General features: G+C 43.6%; 1 protein-coding gene across 1 annotated transcript in view; it reads left to right on the top strand.

Moving 5' to 3' along the window:
• The window catches only part of LOC309388375 (L-gulonolactone oxidase-like), a gene marked incomplete at its 3' end in the record, with an annotated part of 39,672 nt that extends 22,247 nt beyond the window's left edge, over window positions 1-17,425 (top strand). The window contains exons 7-12 of the mRNA XM_081945617.1: window positions 4,952-5,059; window positions 5,751-5,827; window positions 7,506-7,655; window positions 12,798-12,962; window positions 15,065-15,155; window positions 17,297-17,425. Coding sequence (XP_081801743.1) covers window positions 4,952-5,059; window positions 5,751-5,827; window positions 7,506-7,655; window positions 12,798-12,962; window positions 15,065-15,155; window positions 17,297-17,425 — 720 coding nt within the window. The remainder of the gene's footprint in view (window positions 1-4,951; window positions 5,060-5,750; window positions 5,828-7,505; window positions 7,656-12,797; window positions 12,963-15,064; window positions 15,156-17,296) is intronic.
• Window positions 17,426-24,296: the final 6,871 nt, after the last annotated feature.

The following is a 24,296-nucleotide window of genomic DNA, read 5'->3' as shown; positions in this document are numbered from 1 at the left end:
AAGATTCCCCCTCCCCAACTTTTTTTTCCTTTTCTTTGTGCCATGACTTTTTTTGGCACATATATATCTCATTTTTCTGATTTTGCACATGGGCTTCCAGATTAGATTGTATAAACAGATGCTCTTTTTACGCGAATTGTTGAGCTTCCGTGGCTGCTCACCTTCTTTGTTTCTCTCCCTGGACCATTCTTGTCCAATATATTTTACTCCTCCTTCAGTTCCTGCATGTTAATTTGTGCCTCTTAGTTCCCATGGCCTCGTAGGCATAGGTTTCAGTGAGAGGGATTGTAAAATCAGTGGTTACTTTCTTCTTTCATTTTGGCCATTTTCTTTCCTGGCTTTCAACAGAAATTTATAGTAGCTACCCTCCATTTTCAAATGGAAGGCAACCTTTCCATTTTAAGATGACTAAAAGCTGGTGAAAACATAACGGTAAACCAAATTCCTTGGCTGCAGAAAGGAACTGAGAAAATTCAACCTATTCTTTAGCAATGATTTGCAGTTAGAGAAGATGCCAGGGTTTCCTGATCCTGAAAATTATTTCAGGGGCTCCTCCAGGGTTGAGAAAGTCTGGTGTAACACAGTCCTCAATATCAGAGTTTGTTGCACAAATCACATCCAGAAAGCACACACAGATAACTGATTCAGCAGGATTCATTAACTTCTTTATATACATAATAACACATGAGTAAATGTACAATACCAAGAGTGGTTCTTCAGTTTCAGATCAGAGCAGACTAGTTTCATTTCCAGCACAGAGCTTAATACATACAAGACTAGTTTCAGTTTCAATTCTGAGCACAGCACACAGAGCTGCAGGGCTAAACCACGCCCAGGCTCTAATCTGTTTCAGCTCCCATTGGCTGATCTGTTGCTATGCCTGTTCATTGGCTGACCTTGTTACCATGTCTCTGCCAGTCATGAATTCTCTGACACTCAGTTGTGTCAGTTTTGATGCTAGATTATTTATTTATTAGATTTTTATCCCATCTTTATTACTTTATAAGTAAAGTAGATAATATTCCTTCCTCCTTCTATTTTTCCCATAACCATAACCCTGTAATCTGGGTTGGGATGAGAGAAAATGACTGACCCTAAATCACCCAGCCAGCTTTCATGTCTATGGTAGGACTAGAATTCACAGTCTCCTGCTTTTTAAACCAGCACCTTAACCACTACACTAAATTGGCCCTCTGATGTATTAATTCTGCAATTTTGGCTCCCATAATAATAATAATAAATATTTATTTCTTAGCCGCACCCTCTCCCGAAGGACTCGGGGCGGCGTACAATAAAACACATAAAATAAATATCTAGACAAGACATACATATAACAAATATGTACCATCTCCAGAGCAAATTTATAACCTTTCACATAGGAAGAATTGGGATTATTCTGTTTGTCCAATCTCTCATTTTCTATTTTTAAGCCAATTTAAACTGGTTCATGGCAGGAAGCAGCAATTAATTAGAACAACAATTACTGATCTTGTACAATGGTGGCATGAAGTTTCGCCGATCAAATTTTGCTAGCAAAACCTTTAGAAGGTGGGCAGAGGGAAACACCCAAGATTTGATCCCAAAATATTTTAGTGCAAAATATTTTAAAGTGTAAAAATTACATTTTATATACCCTATATAAAACTCCCAGGTGAATGTTCTTTTTCCTCTGCATTATTTTTGAGATCTTCATATTGATGAAAATTCCCTAGAGCATCCTAGGGCAGGAAGGAACATTTAGGCCAGCAGATCTAACCTTCTACTCCAGTATTTGTCAACTGTGACAACTTCCACAATTCCCCAGCCAGCAAGTGAATCTTCAAGCTGCCAAGGTTGAGAAACACTGCTCTACTCAGGCCAGGAATCCCAGTTAAACATCCCCAGAAGATAACTGTCCACTCAATGAAAAGGATGACAACTGTTTCCACTGTTGAACTGTTCTTGCTGTTAGGAAGTGTGTAGACTATCTGTTTGTGTCCTTTGAAAAATCAGGCTCTCGTAGAGGAGATGCAGTGGCTGTGTGATGGTTAAAATATTGGATAAAAGTAGGGAAATGCAGGTTAACTGCCAGCCTCTGTTTTGCTATTTGCTTTCGGCTGCCATTGAAACGGGGAGGGGGGGTGGTATTTGGGAGGGGAAGTTTAAGTACAGGAGAGATTGTAAAAAGGGAGTTTTGGTCTTACCGTCTAGTGCGCATGCGGGAGATTAGTGCTTGGTGTGGGTCAAGGCCAAGCGTCCTGCATACCAACCTGTTGATGCCCTTTGAAGATGGAACTCACATGACACCTAAGGGATTTGCAGATTGGACACTGGGATGAGGGTTACCAGGGGGAGGGGTTTTGGTCACATATTGATATGTATGATTTTGTGCGCTTTTGCCTCAGATCTTGCTTTGCTTAGCTGCTATCTTTTCATAACCAGTAAAAGTACTCTTAATTCTGCAAAATGGAGTTAAGTGGTTTCTTTCTTGGTTGCTGAGGGAGGCCTGCTTGACATTAACCTTACCAAGGAAGTTCTTGGGAGTGAGAAGGATGGTCATTAATGTTCAATCAAAACTATTTCACACAGCTGTTGTAAGTATAAATGGAGGAGAGGGTATTGTGCATTCCAGTGACGTGCGGTGAGGTTTATGACTGGTGAGGCTGGTGACGTCATCAAACCACGTGGTTGCATCATCAAACCACGTGGTTGCTCCAATCGCACGGGCGCAGCCCAAACGGAGAAGTTTCTTCAGCTCCAGCCTCAATCAGCGCACCCGCGGTCCCCTTCATCTTGCCTCAGGAAGGAGGGGAATGGGACCACGTGCGCAGGGGAAGGGGATCGCGGCTCTGCTAATCTGAGGCTGTGTGCTGAGGAGCCACCTGCACACGTGGTCCCATTCCCCTTGCAAGGATCCCGGGCTCGCCCGATGCAAAAAATGCCTAGGTACCGTGTTTCCCCGAAAATACAACCTGTCCCGCGCTCACTGACCTAGCGTTATCCCAAAAGCGGCAAGTTACAGGAGCCGGGGGTGGGGGGAGCGCTCACGTTGCTTGCCGCCTTCGGTATACCGCTAGGTTGGGGAATGGCGTTCTGTCCGGCCAGAGGGGAGAGTTGCCGGGCGGCTGCTCTCTTGTGAACTGGCTCCCGAAGAGCCGGGCACAGCCTCAGGGGTGAAGCAGCCATGAGGTAACCATGCTCACGAGCAGCCGCCCGGCAAATGCCCTCTCCAGCCGGGAAAAGCGCCATTCACTGACCTGAGCAGCCGCTCGGCAAATGCCCTCTCCAGCCGGGAAAAGCGCCATTCACTGACCTCAGCAGCCGCCCGGCAAATTCCCCCTCCAGCCGGGAAAAGCGCCATTCACTGACCTGAGCAGCCGCTCGGCAAATTCCCCCTCCAGCCGGGAAAAGCGCCATTCACTGACCTGAGCAGCCGCTCGGCAAATTCCCTCTCCTGCCGGGAAAAGCGCCATTCACTGACCTAGGGGGTACCAAGCCCTTGCGCAGCTCTCCCAGGCCATCGCCGCTGGCTGCTGCTGCCCACCGCCGCCCCGCTCCGCTCCGCGCATAACTTCCAAACTCCAAAACTTCCAGCATCGGCTGCTCTAGGAGTGCTCTCTATGGTGGGCCGGCTGCCGGACAGAGAGTTTTCCGGACAGAGTCTTCCAGCAGCCGGCCCACCATAGAGAGCACTCTTAGAGCAGCCGATGCTGGAAGTTTTGGAGTTTGGAAGTTATGCGCGGAGCGGAGCGGGGCTGCGGCGGGCAGCGGCGGGCAGCAGCAGCCAGCAGCGATGGCCTGGGAGAGCTGCACAAGGGCTTGGTACCCCCTAGGTCAGTGAATGGCGCTTTTCCCGGCAGGAGAGGGAATTTGCCGGGCGGCTGCTGAGGTCAGTGAATGGCGCTTTTCCCGGCTGGAGAGGGCATTTGCCGAGCGGCTGCTCAGGTCAGTGAATGGCGCTTTTCCCGGCTGGAGGGGGAATTTGCCGGGCGGCTGCTGAGGTCAGTGAATGGCGCTTTTCCCGGCTGAAGAGGGCATTTGCCGAGCGGCTGCTCAGGTCAGTGAATGGCGCTTTTCCCGGCTGGAGAGGGCATTTGCCGGGCGGCTGCTCGTGAGCATGGTTACCTCATGGCTGCTTCACCCCTGAGGCTGTGCCCGGCTCTTCGGGAGCCAGTTCACAAGAGAGCAGCCGCCCGGCAACTCTCCCCTCTGGCCGGACAGAACGCCACTCCCCAACCTAGTGGTATACCGAAGGCGGCAAGCAACGTGAGCGCTCCCCCGACCCCCGGCTCCTGTAACTTGCCGCTTTTGGGATAACGCTAGGTCAGTGAGCGCGGGACAGGTTGTATTTTCGGGGAAACACGGTGCCTAGGCATTTTTTGCATCGGGCGAGCCCGGGATCCTTGCAAGGGGAATGGGACCACGTGTGCAGGCAGCTCCTCAGCGCACAGCCTCAGATTAGCAGAGCTGCGATCCCCTTCCCCTGCACACGTGGTCCCATTCCCCTCCTTCCTGAGGCAAGATGAAGGGGACCGCGGGTGCGCTGATTGAGGCTGGAGCTGAGGAGCCTCCTGCACACGTGGTCCCATTCCTCTTGCAAGGATCCTGGGCTCGCCCAATGTAAAAAATGGCGAGATCGGCACACTTGGGGCTGCTGCTGAGATGTCCAGGGAGGCTAAAGCAAGCCGCATGCCTCACCCAGCCACTTTCACGGCTTCCTGGAGTAATTCTTTTTTATTTTCATGATGAGAGTGGTGAGGCTCCGCCTCCCCTGCCTCCAGTGACTGCACGTCACTGGTGCATTCCTCCTTGAGGTTAATGAGGAAAGGTAAGAAATAATAAATTCATAATTTCACTCTTGAATGTGAATTATTCAGCATGTCACATGAGTGACCCACCAAACTAGAAACTTTAGCAATATCACCCAATTTAAAGATGTGTCCATTCCGCTCTCAATTTGAACACCTTGTAGGTTCTTGACAATCTAGATAATCACCTGAAGAAATCTGAGTATTTCCGCTTCCTTTGGTTCCCTCACAGTGAAAACGTGAGCATCATCTACCAAGATCATACCAACAAGGTGAGTACGTGCTACCCTGATGAAAGTAATCTGCTTTTTTAAGTTTATTTGAGAGAAAAAACTAGGAAGGCAGGAATTAAGAACATTTCAGTTGCTATGGGGTGACCTGAGTCTTGCTCATTTCAACTGGACAGGTTGAATGGGGAAAAAATGATAATGGGTAAACCATCTGTTGGGTTACCCATTATCATTTTTCCCCATTCAACCTCCCTGCTAGGCAAAGCATAACTGTCATCGCTCTACAGATCAAGAAATTACATCTAATTGCAACACAAATATGCTAATCCCAATCAACTGTCCCCAGATCATCTCAAAAGTGCCCAGTTGAAAGAGACTGGTATGTCCTACTAAAATTAAATGATTAAAGCACTGGACTTTGACCAGAGAAACCTAACCATGGAATTTACTGTGTGAGTTTGGATCAGTCACTCGGTCTTTCAGACCAAAGGACCTCACCAGGTGGTGGTTATTGGCATAAATTGATGGCAGGACCCCGTTTAAGACCCTGTATAAGCTCTGAAAAATAAAAAATGGGATATCAGTACAATCAATCAATTCCATGTTGATACATGCTCGGGTTTATGATGAACTTACTGTAGCATTATGTGGTTCTCACAATACCATGGGTTTAAAAGCCAGATCCCCAACCTTCTGACAAGTTCATAAAAATCCAATACTCTTGTTTTTGCAGCCTCCCTCTTCCTCAGCAAACTGGTTTTGGGATTATGCCATTGGATATTATCTGTTGGAGTTCCTTCTTTGGATCAGGTTAGTTTCTACATCTCTTCAAAAAAAATTGCCTGGTGGATGGAAGGACTCATATCTCATATCTCATCGCTTTCTGCTTCCAATGAGGTTTACTATACAGGTTAGCTTGAGGTGGGTTCTTGTAATTGTCACTCATGAATATATCCACCCCTTCTCCAAGCCTTCAAAAATGAATTAAAATATATCAACCCGGGACAGTCTATTTGATATTCTGATTAATTTTTATTCCTGGAAGTCAAGGGATTTCATCCCACATTATGAATCAAGCAAGATTACTCATAGACAGATGCATGCAGAATCTCCTACTACTGTTGTAAATCTCCCTATTTATTCTAGTAGTGTGATAGCTGAACTTAGGCTGTCCTCTGGTGGGCAGAAGATGAAAGCACCTTTGTGAGGTGGAAAAAATTGGTGGAAAAAAGAAATTGCTCCACCCATAATGGATGGACTCAAAACGCACCATTGGGAGACTTGAAAGAACAGATTAGGGATGGATTGCAATGGAGAAAAATCTACGTGGTTGCCAGAAGTTGAAAACAACTTGATGGTACATAATCAACCCATCCATCCACTCATCATACATAACTTGTTGAAAAGTAAATTCTCATTTGCATGGTGTTCACAAGTATAAATAGTATTCTTGGCAACTGTACTGAAGGGATTTGTCATTGCTTTTTTTTTAAAAAAAATTTCAGTTTAGACCACAGCCCAGATATTTCCTGGTGGTTTCTCATCAAATCAAACCAAATCTGGCCTTGCATAGGTTTTCAAAATCAGCCAAGATTAGCTACAGATTGCTCAGTAATTGTGCTATTCTATTGAAATCAGTGGCCATATATACGATGAAGAGTGATAGCAAGGTTTCTTTGCCTGTTAGAATGCGCCCTGGGAAATAATGATTGTGAGTTGATTGTGAGCCCAGTACTTTATTTGTAGAATGCTGTTTAGCTCCTGGTGCTTCTAACCTTGTACTTAAATAAGAAGGAGGCCATGGAAGAAATGCTAACAGCTCTAGACATGTGTTGCCACTCCCACATGGCTTCCTTTTCATCCTTTTTGGAAGCTACAAAAAGACTCCGTGCTGTGTTCGTGAATAATTTCTGTGACATGAACAGCTTGCTTAGAGGCAGCAATGGGGAAGGCTTTTATTGCCCATTCAGTGAAAGTCTTGCACTACAAAGCTCTCTTTGATGATCTCCAGCATTGACTCTCCAGTCCCCCCACCACCACCACCACCACCACCACCACCACCGCCGCCGCCCTGGCTGCTTCTGCGAAGTAGAAACAAGGGAAGCAGAATTTCAGCAGCTCAGGATATTTTTCAGTCCAGCCCAGGAATATTTGACTAGGAGCACTCAACTTGCCATGGCAGCGTGGAATGATGGGCAAAGCAATCCCACCACATCTGGATAATATCAGATTGGGGAAAGATGGTCACAGAGTTGTAATCAAAAGATTTGGGAGGTGCCAAACTGGGAAAGGTTTTCCTTCAGACTGCAAGGAGAGGAACCCCAATTCCCCGTGCTGTGAGGGGAATTCTGGGAATTGAAGTCCACACATCTTGCCAAGCTTGAGAATTCCTGCTGCAGCTATACCCTCCGAGGGCTTTGGCATGCAGACAAGGTGTTCCAACACTGACTTAGTCCTTCTCAGCTTGTTGTTTCTCCTTCACCTTCAGCACATTCCTGCCCTTCTTGGTATCTTGGATCAACCGCTTCTTCTTTTGGCTCCTCTTCACCGGCAAAGTGGAAAACGTGAACGTGAGTTACAACATCTTCAACTATGAATGCCGATTCAAGCAGCACGTGCAAGATTGGGCCATTCCCCTGTAAGTCAAATGGGACTCCCTCTCCCTCTCGCTCCAATAGAAACCAATAGATTCCACAATATCTGGAGGATATTTGACATATAACATGCAGACCTCTACCGTTATAAGTTAAAACTATTTCCCTGTGTGTTGGTGATCCTCATGAATTGTTTCGAGATCGAGTCAGAGTGGCGTAGTGGTTAAGATGCTGACCTAGAAAGGAGACTGTGAGTTCTAGGTTTTTATTAGGCAGGGAAGCCAGCTGGGTGACTTTGAGCCAGTCAGTCTCTCTCACAGTCTAACCCAGTACCCAAAGTGGTGGTTATGGGGAAAATAGGAGTATTGAGTATATTCACTGTTTTATTATTTATTTATTTATTTATTTATTTTATTGAACTTATTAGTCGCCCCCTCTCCTCACAGGGACTCGGGGCGACGTACAGAGCAATAATCAAGATAGCACCATATATCGTGCAGAGGAGGTAAAAATAAGTCCATAAATAAGCATACTTACAAAATTTAAAACCCCAAAAATATTAAACTCTAAAAACTTTAAAAAACAAAATTTCCCATTATAAAATGACCTGGGGTGGCAAGATTGTAACGTTATGCCAGGCCAGCTTGACAAAACAGGTAGGTCTTCAGCTTCATACGGAAGGAGCGAAGGTCGGTTGTTGTCCGGATGTCTGGGGGGAGATCATTTTGAATTGATAATATAGGATTACACACACACACACACACATACAGAGAGAGGGGGGTAGGTAGGTAGGTAGGTAGGTAGGTAGGTAGGTAGGTAGATAGATGATAGATAGATAGATGATAGATAGATGATAGATAGATAGATAGATAGATGATAGATAGATAGATAGATGATAGATAGATAGATAGATAGATAGATAGATAGATAGATGATAGATAGATAGATAGATAGATAGATAGATAGATGATAGATAGATAGATAGATAGATAGATAGATAGATAGATAGATAGATAGATATAGTTGAATATACATATAAGATAACAGGATCATATAGGAATACCACACACACACACACACACACACACACACATCTAGGATAGTATATGTAATAAAAGAACTTCACTGTACAATGAGCTTAAAGATTGAAGAAGAAAAGGAAACAGGTCTCTGAGATCAGAGAGGCACATCGTAAATATTGCCTATAGTTCCATACAAGGAAAAAGTCACCATATAAATCATTACCTTAAAATAAATGAAGCTCCAGTGCAGCAGGGTGAAGAACTGAAACCAGACCAAAGTAAAATAGACTAGATCAGTGGTCGGCAAGCCGCAGCTCGCGAGCCACATGCGGCTCTTTACACACTTTAATGTGGCTCTTCTGTGTGCCGGGCGCCCGCTCCCCTCCCTCCTCTCGGGCAGTTCAAAACAAGCGCCCCTTTCCCTTTTTTCTTTTCCACCCACAATGATTAGGGAGGATCCTGAAGTCGGGCGGGAACGAGAAGCGAGGAGGCAGAAAAAGAAACGGAGGCTAAGGAGCTTCCCCCCGCCTCCTCCCAGCAAATATCTAACCGGGGAGCCAGGCGGGCAGTAGCAAATTAGCCGATCACGCCGCGTGATCAGCTAATTTGCTACTGCCCGCCGGCTCCCTGATAAGATTTTTGCGGGGGGGGGAGAAGCTCCTTGCCTCCGTCTCTTTTTCTCCCTCCTCGCTTCTTGGGGCTCCACCAATGGGGGAGCAAGGCCCGCCCAGCGCCAGGCTTTGGGCTAACACAGAGGTCTGCAAAGGTGGCTGTTTTAAGACTGGTGGACTTCAATTCTCAGAATTCTGGGAGTTGAAGTCCACCAGTCTTAAGAGCCTATTTTGCAGATCCCTGGGCTAATATGATTGATGCCCTTGGTGGACTTCAATTCTCAGAATTCTGGGAGTTGAAGTCCACAAGTCTTCAAGCTGTCAGGTTTGAAGACCCTGGTTTTTTTTTCTAAAGGGTTAGGGGTGCAAGGGTCTTGCAACTTGACAGCTTTAAGACTTGCATGCTTCAATGCCAGAGTTTCTGAGCCAACATGACTGGAGGAGGAATTCTGGGAGTTGAAGTCCACAAGTCTTCAAGCTGTCAGGTTTGAAGACCCCTTGGGGTTTTTTTCCTAAAGGGTTAGGGATGCAAGGATCTTGTAACTTGACAGCTTTAAGACTTGCGTGCTTCAAATGCCAGAGTTTATTGAAACTAAAAACAGTGTACCATCCTATGTATTTTCAGTTTTTAAAATGTGGCTCTCAAAATAAATTTCAATCGTGGTTTTGGTGAGATTTGACTCAGTTGAAAAAAAAGGTTGCCCACCACTGGACTAGATGATGCCCGAAGCATTTGAGGAATACAAAACAAAAAAACAAGTGAAATAAGATTTGTTATGCTGCTGTCTGAAGACTTATTTGTATTTTGCATTTATTAGTTTGTCAAACATATACAAGATAGCCGTTATAAATATAGACATGGACATGATGAACGAAAGAAATGAATACAAATAAATGGGGTTGTTAGGAGAGGGACGGTAGGCACGCTGGTGCGCTTATGCACGCCCTCTTTATGGTCCTCTTAGGATGGGGTGAGGTCCATGGTAGACAGTTTAAAATTAAAGCTGTGGGGGTTAGAGGATGTTACAATGGATCCAGGTAGAGCATTCCAGGCATTGACTTATCCTCAGCTGAGAAAAAGGCCATTAGAGGACCCATTCCTAGCACCTGGGATGAGATGACATCAGGATCCCCTGTTTCTGGCCCTTGTCATTCAGATCTCGACCCAGACACTCAATCCGTTCCATGTGTAACATCAGAATTCAGACTGTTTGTTGCTGAAACAAGACCTTGCTGTGAAGCTTGTCTGGCATGATGATCACTCTCTGGCTTCCCTTTGAATTCAGAGTGTATTTATTACTACACCTTTGCCCGTTGGATGTATAGCCTTGTAATTGCTAATTGATTCCATTCTGGTATCATTTTCAAATCACTTAAAGGCAGGCACTGAATTTAAAGGCCATCTCCAGGCAGGTTTTATAATGGTATTTTGTCTTTCCTTCAAGGATTTAGGCAGAAATACATAGTGGTTCCTTGCTCCCTTTACATTTACTAACACTGATAGCTTAGCTAAACTGAATTACTAATTTAAGGTCACAGAGTCAGTGGCATAGCGTGGGGGGTGCAGGGGGGGCCGGCCGCACCGGGCGCAACATCTGGGGGGGGCGCGCTCGCACTCGCAGCTCTCTGCCCCTGCCTGGCTCACTCACTCTCTCTCACTGCAGTGCTGGCTGTGCGAATCTGATCCGAGCCGCCGGGTCGCCGCCCACTGTGGAGGGGGGGGGGTGCCAGCAGTGGCGTAGCGTGGGGGGTGCAGGGGGGGCAATACATGTGCTTAGGGGGTAAGGGTTTCTTTAACTAATCTAGTGGAAGAGACTCGAGTGCTAAAATCCACAGGTTAGGGAGCGCAAATTACTTGCCTTGCCCCGGGTGCTGACAACCCACGCTACGCCACTGCACAGAGTTACAGATGAATAGCTATTGCTCTTCTGTGGTCTATTTTGCCTTTGATGTAATTAAACAATAATTGTTTGTGTCTGAAGAAAAAATGATTGAAGAGTGCTATCATCTCCTCCATGGCTTTAGTCTCTGAAAATTAAAAGTTTCCATTTCCTTCACTCTCTCTTCATATGATTTTGATCACATTTGTTCTTCCCTGAACCTAATTGGCTTTGATCATAAAACACTGTTTCCCAGAACGGGACATAGTTCCCAAGATGTGGATAGAATAAAATGGAACTCTTTTTTCCCCCTTTCATCTGAAAACTTTAGTGTTATAGCCTATGCTTCAATGACCTAAAACTATATTTCTCTTTCGGGCCATAGCTATTCAGTCTGCAATCAACTACTTTCAAGTACTATTCTTTTCACAGTTGTTACTAGCAAGCTAAGTAATCATGTATCTGTATTTGATTCTTTCTTCTTCCTAAAGAGAATAGCATTTGTCTTTTTTTAAAGTTAATTCTACTATTTATAATTTCCTAACTTTTTTAAAAAAAATGTTTCGAAATGAGGGATTTTGAGAATGCCTTTATTTAGCTCTCATTTATTTAATGCACATTTCCAGCTATGAGGTTGGTCCACAGTGGTTTTTAAAATCCCATGGCGTAGCTGTCACTTTGGACAATCTGGAAATCATAACTATCCATGTTCACTGACAATAATAGAGCCACAAATTTTGCAGGATGCTATTGTGGGTGACAGGATTCCCTTCTTTTATTGAACAACAACAGCAAATGGTTGCTCCCAATGGACTTAAATCAGTCTATTGTGAAGTAGACTAGGTCCAGTAACTGACTCTACAAGATGACTCAAACTCTGTTTTATTGAGATTGAATATAGCAACAGAATTTTGCAAGTGTGCCTCCGTTTTCCTTTCCCTCCTATTTATATATACAATACAATACAATAGCAGAGTTGGAAGGGACCTTGGAGGTCTTCTAGTCCAACCCCCTGCCTAGGCAGGAAACCCTATACCGTTTCAGACAAATGGCTATCCAACATCTTCTTAAAGACTTCCAGTGTTGGGGCATTCACAACTTCTGGAGGCAAGCTGTTCCACTGATTAATTGTTCCAACTGTCAGGAAATTTCTCCTCAGTTCTAAGTTGCTTCTCTTCTTGATTAGTTTCCACCCATTACTTCTTGTTCTACTCTCAGGTGCTTTGGAGAATAGTTTGACTCCCTCTTCTTTGTGGCAACCCCTGAGATATTGGAACAATGCTATCATGTCTCCCCTAGTCCTTCTTTCTCTTAAGCTAAACATACCCAGTTCCTGCAACCGTTCTTCATATGTTTTAGTCTCCAGTCCCCTAATCATCTTTGTTGCTCTTCTCTGCACTCTTTCTAGAGTTTCCACATCTTTTCTATGTTGTGGCGACCAAAACTGAATGCAGTATTCCAAGTGAGGAGTTTGAGTCTCTTCCTCATACTCTCTCTCCCCCTCCTGTGTTTAATGCATCTTTCAGTAGTACTTGTTGTCTTAACAACTTCTGGATTCCTTCTTCAAGGTCACCTCCATGGTTCCATATGAGAAGGCATGGATAGTGATGGAAAGATAATATTGTCCATTATAAAATGTTGTCTGATTTGACTAGTGGGTCTTTTTCTTTTAGTGAGAAAACAAAGGATGCTCTTCTGGAGCTAAAGGGGATATTGGAGACTAACCCCAAAATGGTAGCCCACTACCCAGTAGAGGTGCGCTTCACCCAAGGGGATGACTTCCTCCTGAGCCCCTGTTTCCAGAGGAATAGCTGTTACATCAACATTATCATGTACAGGTGAGAAGGGGGGAGGCATAACTGGAAAAGGCAAGTTATACAATACAATACAATAGTAGAGTTGGAAGGGACCTTGGAGGTCTTCTAGTCCAACCCCCTGCCTAGGCAGGAAACCCTATACCGTTCCAGACAAATGGCTATCCAACATCTTCTCAAAGACTTGCAGTGTTGGGGCATTCACAACTTCTGGAGGCAAGCTGTTCCACTGATTAATTGTTCTAACTGTCAGGAAGTTTCTCCTCAGTTCTAAGTTGCTTCTCTCCTTGATTAGTTTCCACCCATTGCTTCTTGTTCTGTCCACAGGTGCCTTGGAGAATAGCTTGACTCCCTCTTCTTTGTGGCAACCCCAAGTTGGGTAATTGGAAGCAAGTGTTTCTTTCAGTGCCAATGAAAACTAAAGTGAAACTTAATTAACTGTAGGCCAAAAAAGCAGAGCTTAAAACATGAAAGACTTGTGGTTCAAAAGGGATGAATGAATCCTTTTTTGGACCCTCATGATGTCTACACCTTTCATTCAACTTTAATGGCAGGCTCTAGCAGAACACCTCTGTTTTCTTTCCCAGAATCTCTCATCTGTGAGTCTGGCACAGAGAGAGCTTCTGAGGAAACAAGGGTAGCTCCCTTCCTACCAATAGTCATTGCTTTATTTCCAGAAGATTCCTCCCTCACGGTGCTCCATAGGGTGGATGTCCTGGGGGGGGGGATGCCAATCACCGGAAAAGCACCCTGAAGAACCAGCACTCCTGCAGCGAGTTTTCTGTTCGCCAAAATAAATTAATAAAATATATAAACTCTGCTATCCTCCCCATTTCTTTTTTAAGCCGAGCCTCAGCTGCAAAGAAGTAGTGGTACATTTTGACCCAACACGTGTCCTGTTATGATCAGAAGAGTGACATTCAATACGGTCACTTTCGGTACCACATATCACAGGGGTCTCCAACCTTGGCAACTTTAAGACTTTAATAATGTCTGGTCAATTTATGGAGCACTCCAGGATCATTCCAGCACTTCTAGAGGAGTGCTGCATAAATTGACCAGTAATTATTAATCTCACCAACAAACGCCACTGCTCCAGAAAGCCATCTGAAAAGAATTGTTCCAGACAACTGATATGTCAGGGGTCTCCAACCTTGGCAACTTTAAGACTTATGGACTTCAACTCCCAGAGTTCCTCAGGGGGAAAGGAACAGATTTCTATCCCTCAACAACCCACTTCCTACCATTTTAGAACAGCTAATGGCGCCCTTCAGATGTACTGAAAATGCAACAACAAGAATTTCCAGCCAACTAGGGATTTTGTAGAACTGAAGTTGAAACGTATCTGGAGGGGCCCAGGCTGAAGATCATTCTACCAGCTGACTGCACATATGTCAATTCAGAAAGTTAGACTGAATAACCAGAAACATTTTGTGACTGTGAAGATTGGAAGCGCTTCAAGAAGTCCTACCCCCACAATGATCTTATCATGCCTCTAGTAGTATTGAAGATATCTTCTGCATTTGCAATCCTGCTGACAGCCATCCAGCAGGATGACCAGGTTACAAAAGGTGCACAACCTCTCTCCTCATCACTACTTTTGAACCAGTATTTCCCCCTTCCCTATTCCACAGAGAGCAAAGTAACCCAGCGTTTGTGGCATGTGCACATGCTGTGACTTACTGCCTACTTGCCTGAGCTAACAACCCTCCCACTTCTGCTCGGCTTTGTGTGTTAAAAGAAAAAAAAAAGAAAGAAAGATTGTTTAACCATGCGGGCTTGCAGAATCTTGACTTGTTGGAAAGGAGCCAGGTTAAAACAAAAGCCGTTCTCTCCCTTAGTGCTGAAATGGCATTAAGCTACTGGGTACTGTAAATCAAATAAATGAGCTGAAGTTGCTCCTTGTGAGCTGAATGTATCTGAAATCCCCATGATGAGGGCAGTATGAAGAATCCACACTTAAGATGCCTTCAGGATGCCGTTCAAATGGGGGTGATGGAGATAGTCAGGATGTGGCAAAGCAGAAGATTCCCTCTGTAATGATGTAATGATGTCACAGATATATTATTTAAGGGAGAATCTCTTTAATCCTTGTTCTCACTTTCTGCTGCTGCTTTTTTCTCAAGGCCCTACGGGAAAGATGTCCCACGCCTTAACTACTGGCTTGCCTATGAAGGAGTCATGAAGAAGTTTGGAGGGAGACCACACTGGGCAAAGGTAGTAGGTCTTCTAGTAAACACTGACACTTTCCCCTTTGCAGAGTCAGATCATTTTTGCACATAAAAAAAAAACACAAAATGAAAATAAGAGCACTTAGCAATAGCACTTAGACTTATATACCGCTTCACAGTGCTTTCCAGCCCTCTCTAAGCGGTTTTACAGAATCAGCCTATTGCCCCCAGCAATCTGGGTCCTCATTTTACCCACCTAGGAAGGATGGAAGACTGAGTCAATCTTGAGCCTGGTCAGATTTGAACTGCCAAACTGCTAGCAGCTGGTGATCCACAGCAGTAGCCTGCAGTGCAAATTTTAATCACTATGCCACCGAGGCCCATTGCAGTCTTTTATCAATTAGGAAGACAACATGACCTGATACAATTATTTCCTATGTGCTGTCCCATAGTTGGCTACCATACTAAGGTTGACTCCTTGCTCTATCATTGTTCATCATAAGAATTGGCCTTGAACCCAACAGTATCACAGGGCTTTGTCAGACTTCCCACCAGATACAGCAATAAATCTCTGCAGGAATTCGTCCATACATTCAGTAGTGATTTCACAACAGAAGTTTCATATGCTCGACTCTAAGGGTCTCCATGGATGGAGATTTGCAAAATGGCAGGTGTGTTGCGATTGAAGTCCCATCTCTTTTGTATATACATAAAAAACAAGTGGGGCTTTGATCATAATAATAGCATCATACTCACCATCCTACAGATTTTAAAACAGGACCCAACTTAGAATAATTGCTTTATTGCTGAAGAAGTCATATATACAAAGAAGACACGGAATTCAGCAACTCCAGGGCTTGAATCCCAAACATTTTCTTCTACCTTTTTAAGTCAATAGAGTTCTGACATTTTTTTCTCAGCCTTGAAATAGCAAAGCTAAGATACCTGTTCAGGACTATATAACAATTTTGCCTGTCTATAGCATTCTAGTTCCTACCACAATTGCTTCCGTTCTTATAGAGTTGAAGATTTTTGACTATAATTAAAAATAAAATGAGTATGTAAATTAGTTGATCTAAAAAACTGCTTTAAAATTTCAAGGCCATACAATTTCAAGAGACTTATTCTCTTGCCCAAACTAGGCTGCAATGCAATTGGTCTTTAAATAAAAATGTGCACAGGAAGACTACAATATCTCTACGCCCTTTCCAGCCCTTGCATCGCATGCACTAATGCTGTAAGTGACACAGACAGTCTAAAGTGAGACTTGAAATAAGTAAAAATGCTGTCTGGCATCATAAGACCAAAGTCCCACCCATTAATTTCCATGTTGTGTAGCATGCTACCATCTTGACTTGTTCAATATCTCTCATATATCTGATGTCTCTGGTAACTTCTGCCTCTTGGCTTATCTTAGGATATAGTTTTAGGCTTTACATCAAGAAAAGAACAGCTGATAACAGCTCTTCAGCAATAGAACAGACTGCCAGGGAGGTGGTGGATTCTCCCACCTGTTTGAAGGAACCTGCACTGTAGAATAGATTATTTTCTATTTCTTAAATTATATTTCTCATATGCATGTTTTCAGTGTGTCCAACTGAAAACTATACAAGCTCACAATTGTTATCTAGTATCTTGCTTTAAAATACTCAAAGATATAAACTTTGAAAGCAAGCACTGAGCTGCAGATGCCAATCTTTATTTCCTAAAATGCCTCTGGGATTTATTTCCAACAGTATGTTGGAAATATAAATTATGGTTCAGATCATGAGAGCTTCTTATGCTTAAAAAGATTTTACAAAACAAAATCAGGTGGGGCAGAAGAAGTATGGCAGATGTCAGTGGGGTACTGGTAGATCTTCTAAGTGTCCCTAGGAGCTAATTTAGAAACTGGGAGATTACAACCCATTCAGGCTAAGTGCTTTAAGCAGACTGTAGGAAGACAGACTGATTTATAGATGTATACACAGAGTGATATATTTTACAGTATCATCCATCTGCAATTACTACCAGGAATTTTTGAAGGATGCTTACCAAAAGTTTTGGGTTACAACTTGCAGCGCCCATAGCAAATATAATCACATGAGAGAGTAACAGGTGAATTATTTCTGTGCAGATGTTGTGATCCTATGCTTGTTGACACCCATTTTCAAGACCAGTATGATAAAACATATTTTCTGTCACCAGGCCCATACATGCACCCGGAAGGATTTTGAGAAGATGTATCCAGGTTTTCAGAAGTTCTGTTGCATTCGGGAGAAACTAGACCCCAGAGGAATGTTTCTCAATACTTACCTGGAGAGAGTCTTCTATTGAAGGATAAAGTAGAGGAAGTGGTCGTGACATGGACAAGCCCCTTATTAAGGACTTCTCCATTGGTTATTCTTGTTGGATGGATAAACACTTATTTGCTGGGATCTGATGCCAAACTGAGCTGCTAAGAGCAGCTTTTATATTGCCCATTTGTTGTTATTAGTTGTGAGATCATGTCCGACCCATCGCAACCCCATGGACAACTTTCCTCCAGGCCTTCCTGTCCTCTGCCATCCTTTGGAGTCCACTTAATCTCATGCCTACTGCTTCAGTGACTCCATCCAGCCACCTCATCCTCTGTCGTCACATTCTTCTTTTGCCCTCAATCTTTCCCAGCATTAGGCTCTTCTCCAATGAGCCCTCAATCTTTCCCAGCATTAGGCTCTTCTCCAATGAGTCCTTCTTTCTCATTAGGTGGCCAAAGTACTTGAATTTCATCTTCAGGATCTGGCCTTCTACAGAGCAGTCAGGGTTGATCCCCTCTAGGACTGACCGGTTTGATCATCTTGCAGTCCAAGGGACTCGCAGGAGTCTTCTCTAGTACCATAGTTTAAAGGTCCCAATTCTTTGGCGCTCAGCCTTTTTTATGGTCTAACGTTCACAGCCATACATTGCAACTGGGAAAACCATAGCCTTGACTATACCTACTTTTGTTGGCAGGGTGATATTTCTGCTTTTTATTATGCTGTCTAGATTTGCCATAGCTTTCCTCCCCAGGAGGAAGCGTCTTTTAATTTCTTGGCTGCACTCCCCATCTGCGGTAATCCTGCCCATAAGTCCATTTAAATGTGTTGGGTAAATAGAAAAAAAAGTAACAGAAGGGAGAACATTTTTGGAGCAATTAAAATACAGTCCACTATTCCTCATTTTCTTAAGAGAGATACAATAAATAGTTGGACAATGATTGCCTTTTCCCAATTCTTTATTCAAAATTATGTTGTGACCCTCTGGACAATTCCATACTGCTGCTGCTTCTATTCTATTCCCCAATTCTTAGAAAGGAAGAATTACATGATTTGCAGTGGTCTTCAAACGTGCCAATTTTCGTATCATCAACCTTCTTTTTTCAGATGCCAACCATGTTAGCCTTTTGTACGGCTGCAATGAAAATGAGGTAACAACTGAGACAAAAACCAATTATTTTGGGTTTAGAAGATATTCCATATTAGTATTTTGGGTTTAGCTGATCTTTGATCTTATTAAGGATTGTTGCTATTATTTCATAGGCGAAGGAAATATCCCACTTTATGCACATGCATGATTTATTAGAACATGGATCTTCTGTCTGTATGTATATATTAGATTTCTATTCTAAAATAAAATCCAGATAGGTCCACAATCAAAATCAAAGGTGATCCACCTGTTTCTTAGATGGCATTAGATTTTTTTTTAATTACTCCCCTTTCTGTCTTTCTAAGGCTACTCCTCAAGATTACCTCTTTTCTTCTTTGTTCTTACATTTGTCAGTTTTGGAGTTCTGACTCCTCCTCTCCAGTCTCTCCCTAATTCAAGCATTTTGATAAAAATGCGGGAAAGGATTCTCAGGAGCAATGTACATTTCCTTAATGCTTCTTTAAATGTGCACTGTAAATGGAATAAGGTTGGTGGCGGACTGCTAGATAAAGGATGGACAATTTTTGAAAGTAAAATGATGGTGGAGAAGACTGAGAAATGTATCCCAGTGAATATGACTAGCATTGGTAGAGCAGCTCAACATTTGTACACGCTCTTCTTCCAATCAACCACTAACCATATATCCATTATCACCACTACATAAGGGAGAATCTCTTTAATCCTTGTTTTCACTTTCTGCTGCTGCTTTTTTCTCAAGGCCTTATGAGAAAGATGTTCCAGGCCTTAATGCCACGCACAAACCTTCACCTACAGTTAGTCTCCCCAGTGTGAACCTGGAGGTCACTTCAGAAAGTTGATTGCACTTTCAACACAAAAGTGCAATCCCTTTTTATACACACCCTGATTTAAATCCAGCATGTTTTTACTGTCTTTTTCATGGTTTAAAGAACACTTCGCTTTGCTTTTCTCCAGCTGGGCTCTAGGTAGCAGATGGCTGGCAGATTACACATTAACAGAGTTGGAAGGGACCTTGTAGGTCATTAAGCCCAACCAACCCCCGCCCAAGTAGGAGACCCTACACCATTTCTGACAAAAGAGTAAGGTTCTACATTTAGGCAACAAAAATGGAATGCACAGGTACAGTATAGGTGATACCTTGCTCAGTAGTAGTAACTGTGAGAGGGATCTTGGAGTTCTAGTGGACAACCATTTAAATATGAGCCAGCAGTATGCAGCAGCTGCCAAAAAAGCCAACACAGTCTTGGCTGCATCAACAGAGGGATAGAATCAAGATCACGTGAAGTGTTAATACCATTTTATAATGCCTTGGTAAGGCCACACTTGGAATACTGCATTCAGTTCTGATCGCCACAATGTAAAAAAGATGTGGAGACTCTAGAAAGAGTGCAGAGAAGAGCAACAAAGATGATTAGGGGACTGGAGACTAAAACATATGAAGAATGGTTGCAGGAACTGGGTATGTTTAGCTTAAGAGAAAGAAGGACTAGGGGAGACATGATAGCATTGTTCCAATATCTCAGAGGTTGCCACAAAGAAGAGGGAATCAAACTATTCTCCAAAGCACCTGAGGGTACAACAAGAAGCAATGGGTGGAAACTAATCAAGGAGAGAAGCAACTTAGAACTGAGGAGAAATTTCCTGACAGTGAGAACAATTAATCAGTGGAACAGCTTGCCTCCAGAAGTTGTGAATGCCCCAACACTGGAAGTCTTTAAGAAGATGTTGGATAGCTATTTGTCTGAAACGGTATAGGGTTTCCTGCCTAGGCAGGGGGTTGGACTAGAAGACCTCCAAGGTCCCTTCCAACTCTACTATTGTATTGTATTGTATTGTATTGTATTGTATTGTATTGTATTGTATTGTAAATGGCAGTCCAATCTTTTCCTGAAAGCCTCCAGTGATGAAGCTCACACAACTTCCAAAGGCAACTTCTGTTCCATTGTTTGATTGTTCTCATCATTGCCTATTGGCATAATCAGCATTTCTATCCAGGGATACCTTAGCCCTCAGCACCTACACCATGAAAAGAAGAGAGTTAATCCATGTGGCAAACTCCCCTGCAGAAAGAGGTGGGGAGCTGACTCATGAGTAACAGCAAACAAATGCTGGACTCCCAAGGAGATAGTCTGCTGCAGACTCTTAAGCATTCAGGGTCAAGGGCTGAAAACAAAAAGGCCTCTTTTAGCAGTCCAAACAAAGCATGTAAGAGAAAACTCCTCAAACATAAAATAGTCAAATTAAGAGAGAGAAATGGGATAGGCAGCAGTAGTTAGAGGCTTGATATCCTCCTTCACACCAGCAGGCTATTCCCTACTTGTGAAGATTCTGGCACCTTCCTTTCTTGCCATAAGGAATTCCAATAGAGGAACTAGCTCTACTTAATGCCTGACAGATCAGCAGGTCTCAACAAGGCAACATAAACAGGTGAAAAATTCATTTTTACAATCCTTAATAAGGGAATTTCTGAGGCAAGTGTGTAATAATGGAATTTGCAGAAGAATTGGAAGGAGGTTCATTCATTGACATCTACATTGGCCCCATCGAAGATCCACATTATGCACCTTGCCTGCAAAGTTTCCATACTGTTTAATAAGGGAAATCTTTTTTTTTAATCTAAGTTTCTCAAAGTTCAATCAGCAGCTACAGAAACATAGTAAGACCATATCATCTTTCCAAAATAAAAAAGGTCAATATAATGCAAAATGCAATGTTTGATTCTGTCTTGCACTAAACTAAATTATCATTTTTGGATTTCTTTTGAGTCAACTCAGATGCCTGAAAACTTTTCTTGGACTGCCTTTAATCTAGTAAAGATTAAGTTCATAAGAAACGTTTTATCAATATTTGCTTTCTATTATGTTATCACTTTGTCAACATTTGATTCATTTGAATGAACAAACTTCTTAATCCTCAAAATGTGCACGACTTTATTTACTCTACCCCAAAGAATGTAAACTGGACTCTCACAGATCATTTTTTGAAGGTGTTTAGTTACATGGGGACAAACATTTTCCAAACTAAATATAAACAGCATTTCCCCAACAAAACCTATATGTAATAGTAAAGGCCTTTCTAGAAAGCCAAGGTCATCCTTTGTCTTTGCACCTCTGCGCATGACCGGAACTGGATGGGTAGAACTGCCAGCATGGCAGTGGAAGATTGGATGATGGGATGGACTTGTGGGTATGGGGGCATGGTCTTGAACTTTCCACTAGATGGGGAAAACCGGGAAGCTTTCAGATTCGTTTTTTCCCAGATGTGCCAACATGGCTCTCTTAATAAATTGGAGCTTTGAGCAATACTTTGGCTTCGACTCTGATTTACTTTTGGATGCTATTTGGAACCTTGACAATAGGGACAATAGGGATATTTGTTTACAGATATCTCGTCTTTACATACCATACCATACCATACCATACTATACCATAGTAGAGTTGGAAGGGACCTTGAAGGTCTTCTAGTCCAACCCCCTGCCTAGGCAGGAAACCCTATACCTATACCTATACACACCTGCCTCTTCCTATTTTCCTCACAACAACCCTGTGAGGTGGGTTGGGCTGAGAGTGTGTGACTGGCCCAAAGTTTCCCAACCAGCTTTCATGGCTAAGGCAAGACTTGAACTCATGGTCTCTCGTTTTCTAGCCTGGTGCCTTAACCACCAGACCAAGCTGGCTCTCTTGGTGTTGTTCTGATGACTACATTACTTCCCTTTTCCATGATCCCTCTTCCTCTTCTGTGGAAGAGCAGGCTGCTTATAAAAATTGCAGGCCCCCAGCTGGCCTCCCTCCCATAGGAGTTTTCCCGCCCAGCATCAGAATACAAGAGTTGCCAATAAAGCTACAACTTTGAAACAGATGGGGGAAGAAAATGGAGGAGGTACATGTGTCTTGGAGGTTCCGCAACCAAAGAAAACAGAGAACAGTGCCAAATAAAAGGAGGTGTTTTTCTTTCAAAAAGAGTGGATGGTCCAAAGGAAAAAGAAGTGTAGAGGCACAACAAAGCACAGTGTGGAAAAATGTTAGCCATTAAAAGAGAAAGAAAAAGCAGAAGAAATCCCAGAGAGGAATTAAGACAGAAAGTAACATAAGAAAAAAGTATTGCTAGTAGTACTATAAAAGAGTAATATAATAGTATTATTGAATATAATAGAATATAGTGGTGGTTATAATAGTAGTATTTAACATAGTAATATAATAATAGGAATAAACTGTAATATAATATAGGATGGAGTCAAAAAACAAGCACTTCTTGTCAGGCCTGCCTCAGTTTGGACATTTATGAAAGACAGAACCTTGCTTCCATTTGTTGCGAAAGATGTACTTCTACTAAAGCCAAGTGGTTACGGTATAGAAAAAGCCAAATCTGAAAATTCCCAAGCAAAGCCGCTATTTTTCCCTTCCCCCTTGGTCATCTTGCTATCGTCCAATGACGTTCAAATCAGTTGTTCTGGTAACAGGTCTACGTTTGGCGCCTCTTTGGTAGGCGTTTGCTTTCCGTTACCATGCTAGTGTCCTTGGATCATTCAACCGCTGTTTCTGGTTGGCACTTCTGGTTCCTGACATGTGCAGGCCGCCATCAAAGCAAAGCAGGGCTGAGGTGGTGTGATGGCAGATCCGACACTCACATATAGATGTGTAAATTTCACATTGCACTTTTATATCTTGTTTTATTTTGACAAATCTCCCAACCCTTTTAGGGAACTATAAAAAAATTACTCATCCAGGGCTTGTGTGGCTCTTTTGAGTCTGGGTCAGTCTATTTGGTTATAGTTTAAAAAAAAAAAAAAACGTGACAAGCTAATGCCTTTTTCCCATTCCATATTGCAGTTTTTTTTAAAAATCAAATCATGTTTCTACAGCTTGGTTATTGAACAGGTCAGCGATGGCAAACCTTTTTTGGCTCGCGTGCCATAAGTGGGGGGAGTGCAGGGGGGGTCGTGTGCGGGCATGTCGCACCCATAATGCAATGCGCAACCCCCCCAGTGCCCATGCGCACACTACCGGTGCGACCTTCCATTTTTTGCATGCTTTTTTCGCCCACCCCAGGCTCCAGAGGCTTTATAGGAAAACTTGTGCGCTGGCCAGTTGAGTTCACCCTTTTTAAAAGCCATTTTTCGCCCTCCCCAGGCTCCAAAGGCTTTATAGGAGCCTGGGGATGGCGAAAACAGCCTCCCCTGCCCCCTCGGAAGCCCTCCGGAGGCTTCAGGGACCTTCAGGCGGCTTCCCTGAAGCCTCCGGAGTAGTCAAAACGACCCTTCGAGCAAACCGGAAGTGACTTCCGGTTTGCTCGGAAGGTCGTTTTGAGCGCTCCGAAGGCTTCAGGGACCTTCAGGACGCTTCCCTGAAGCCTCCGGAGCAGTCAAAAGTAACCTCTGAGCAAACCGGAAGTCCGTTCTCGAACTTCCGGTTTGCCCGTAGGGCTGGTTTTTTGTGCTCCAGAGGCTTCAGGAAAGCTCATGAAGCCTCCGGAGGGCCTCTGGGGGGGAGGGGGAGGCTCTTTTTGCCCTCCCCAGGCTCCTATCCTCTGGAGCCTGGGGAGGGCGAAAAATGGCTTTAAAAAAGGGTGAACTCAGCTGGCCAGCGCACGCATGCATGCTGGCCAGCTGACAGGGCAGCGCCTCGCGTGCCCTGACAAATGGCTCCACGTGCCACCTGTGGCACGCATGCCATAGGTTCGCCATCACTGGAACAGGTGCTAGTAGCTATTGCACACTGGATTACATTAAAAAGTCAGCATCATAACCATCATTGGTGAAGTGATACATTACCGTATATTCCTG

The sequence above is a fragment of the Natrix helvetica genome (assembly GCF_964273705.1).
Source record: "Natrix helvetica genome assembly, chromosome: 2".
NCBI classification, from domain to species: domain Eukaryota; kingdom Metazoa; phylum Chordata; class Lepidosauria; order Squamata; family Natricidae; genus Natrix; species Natrix helvetica.
The sequence above is the reverse complement of the archived record's forward strand: the minus strand, read 5'-3'. Positions and strand labels throughout refer to the sequence as shown.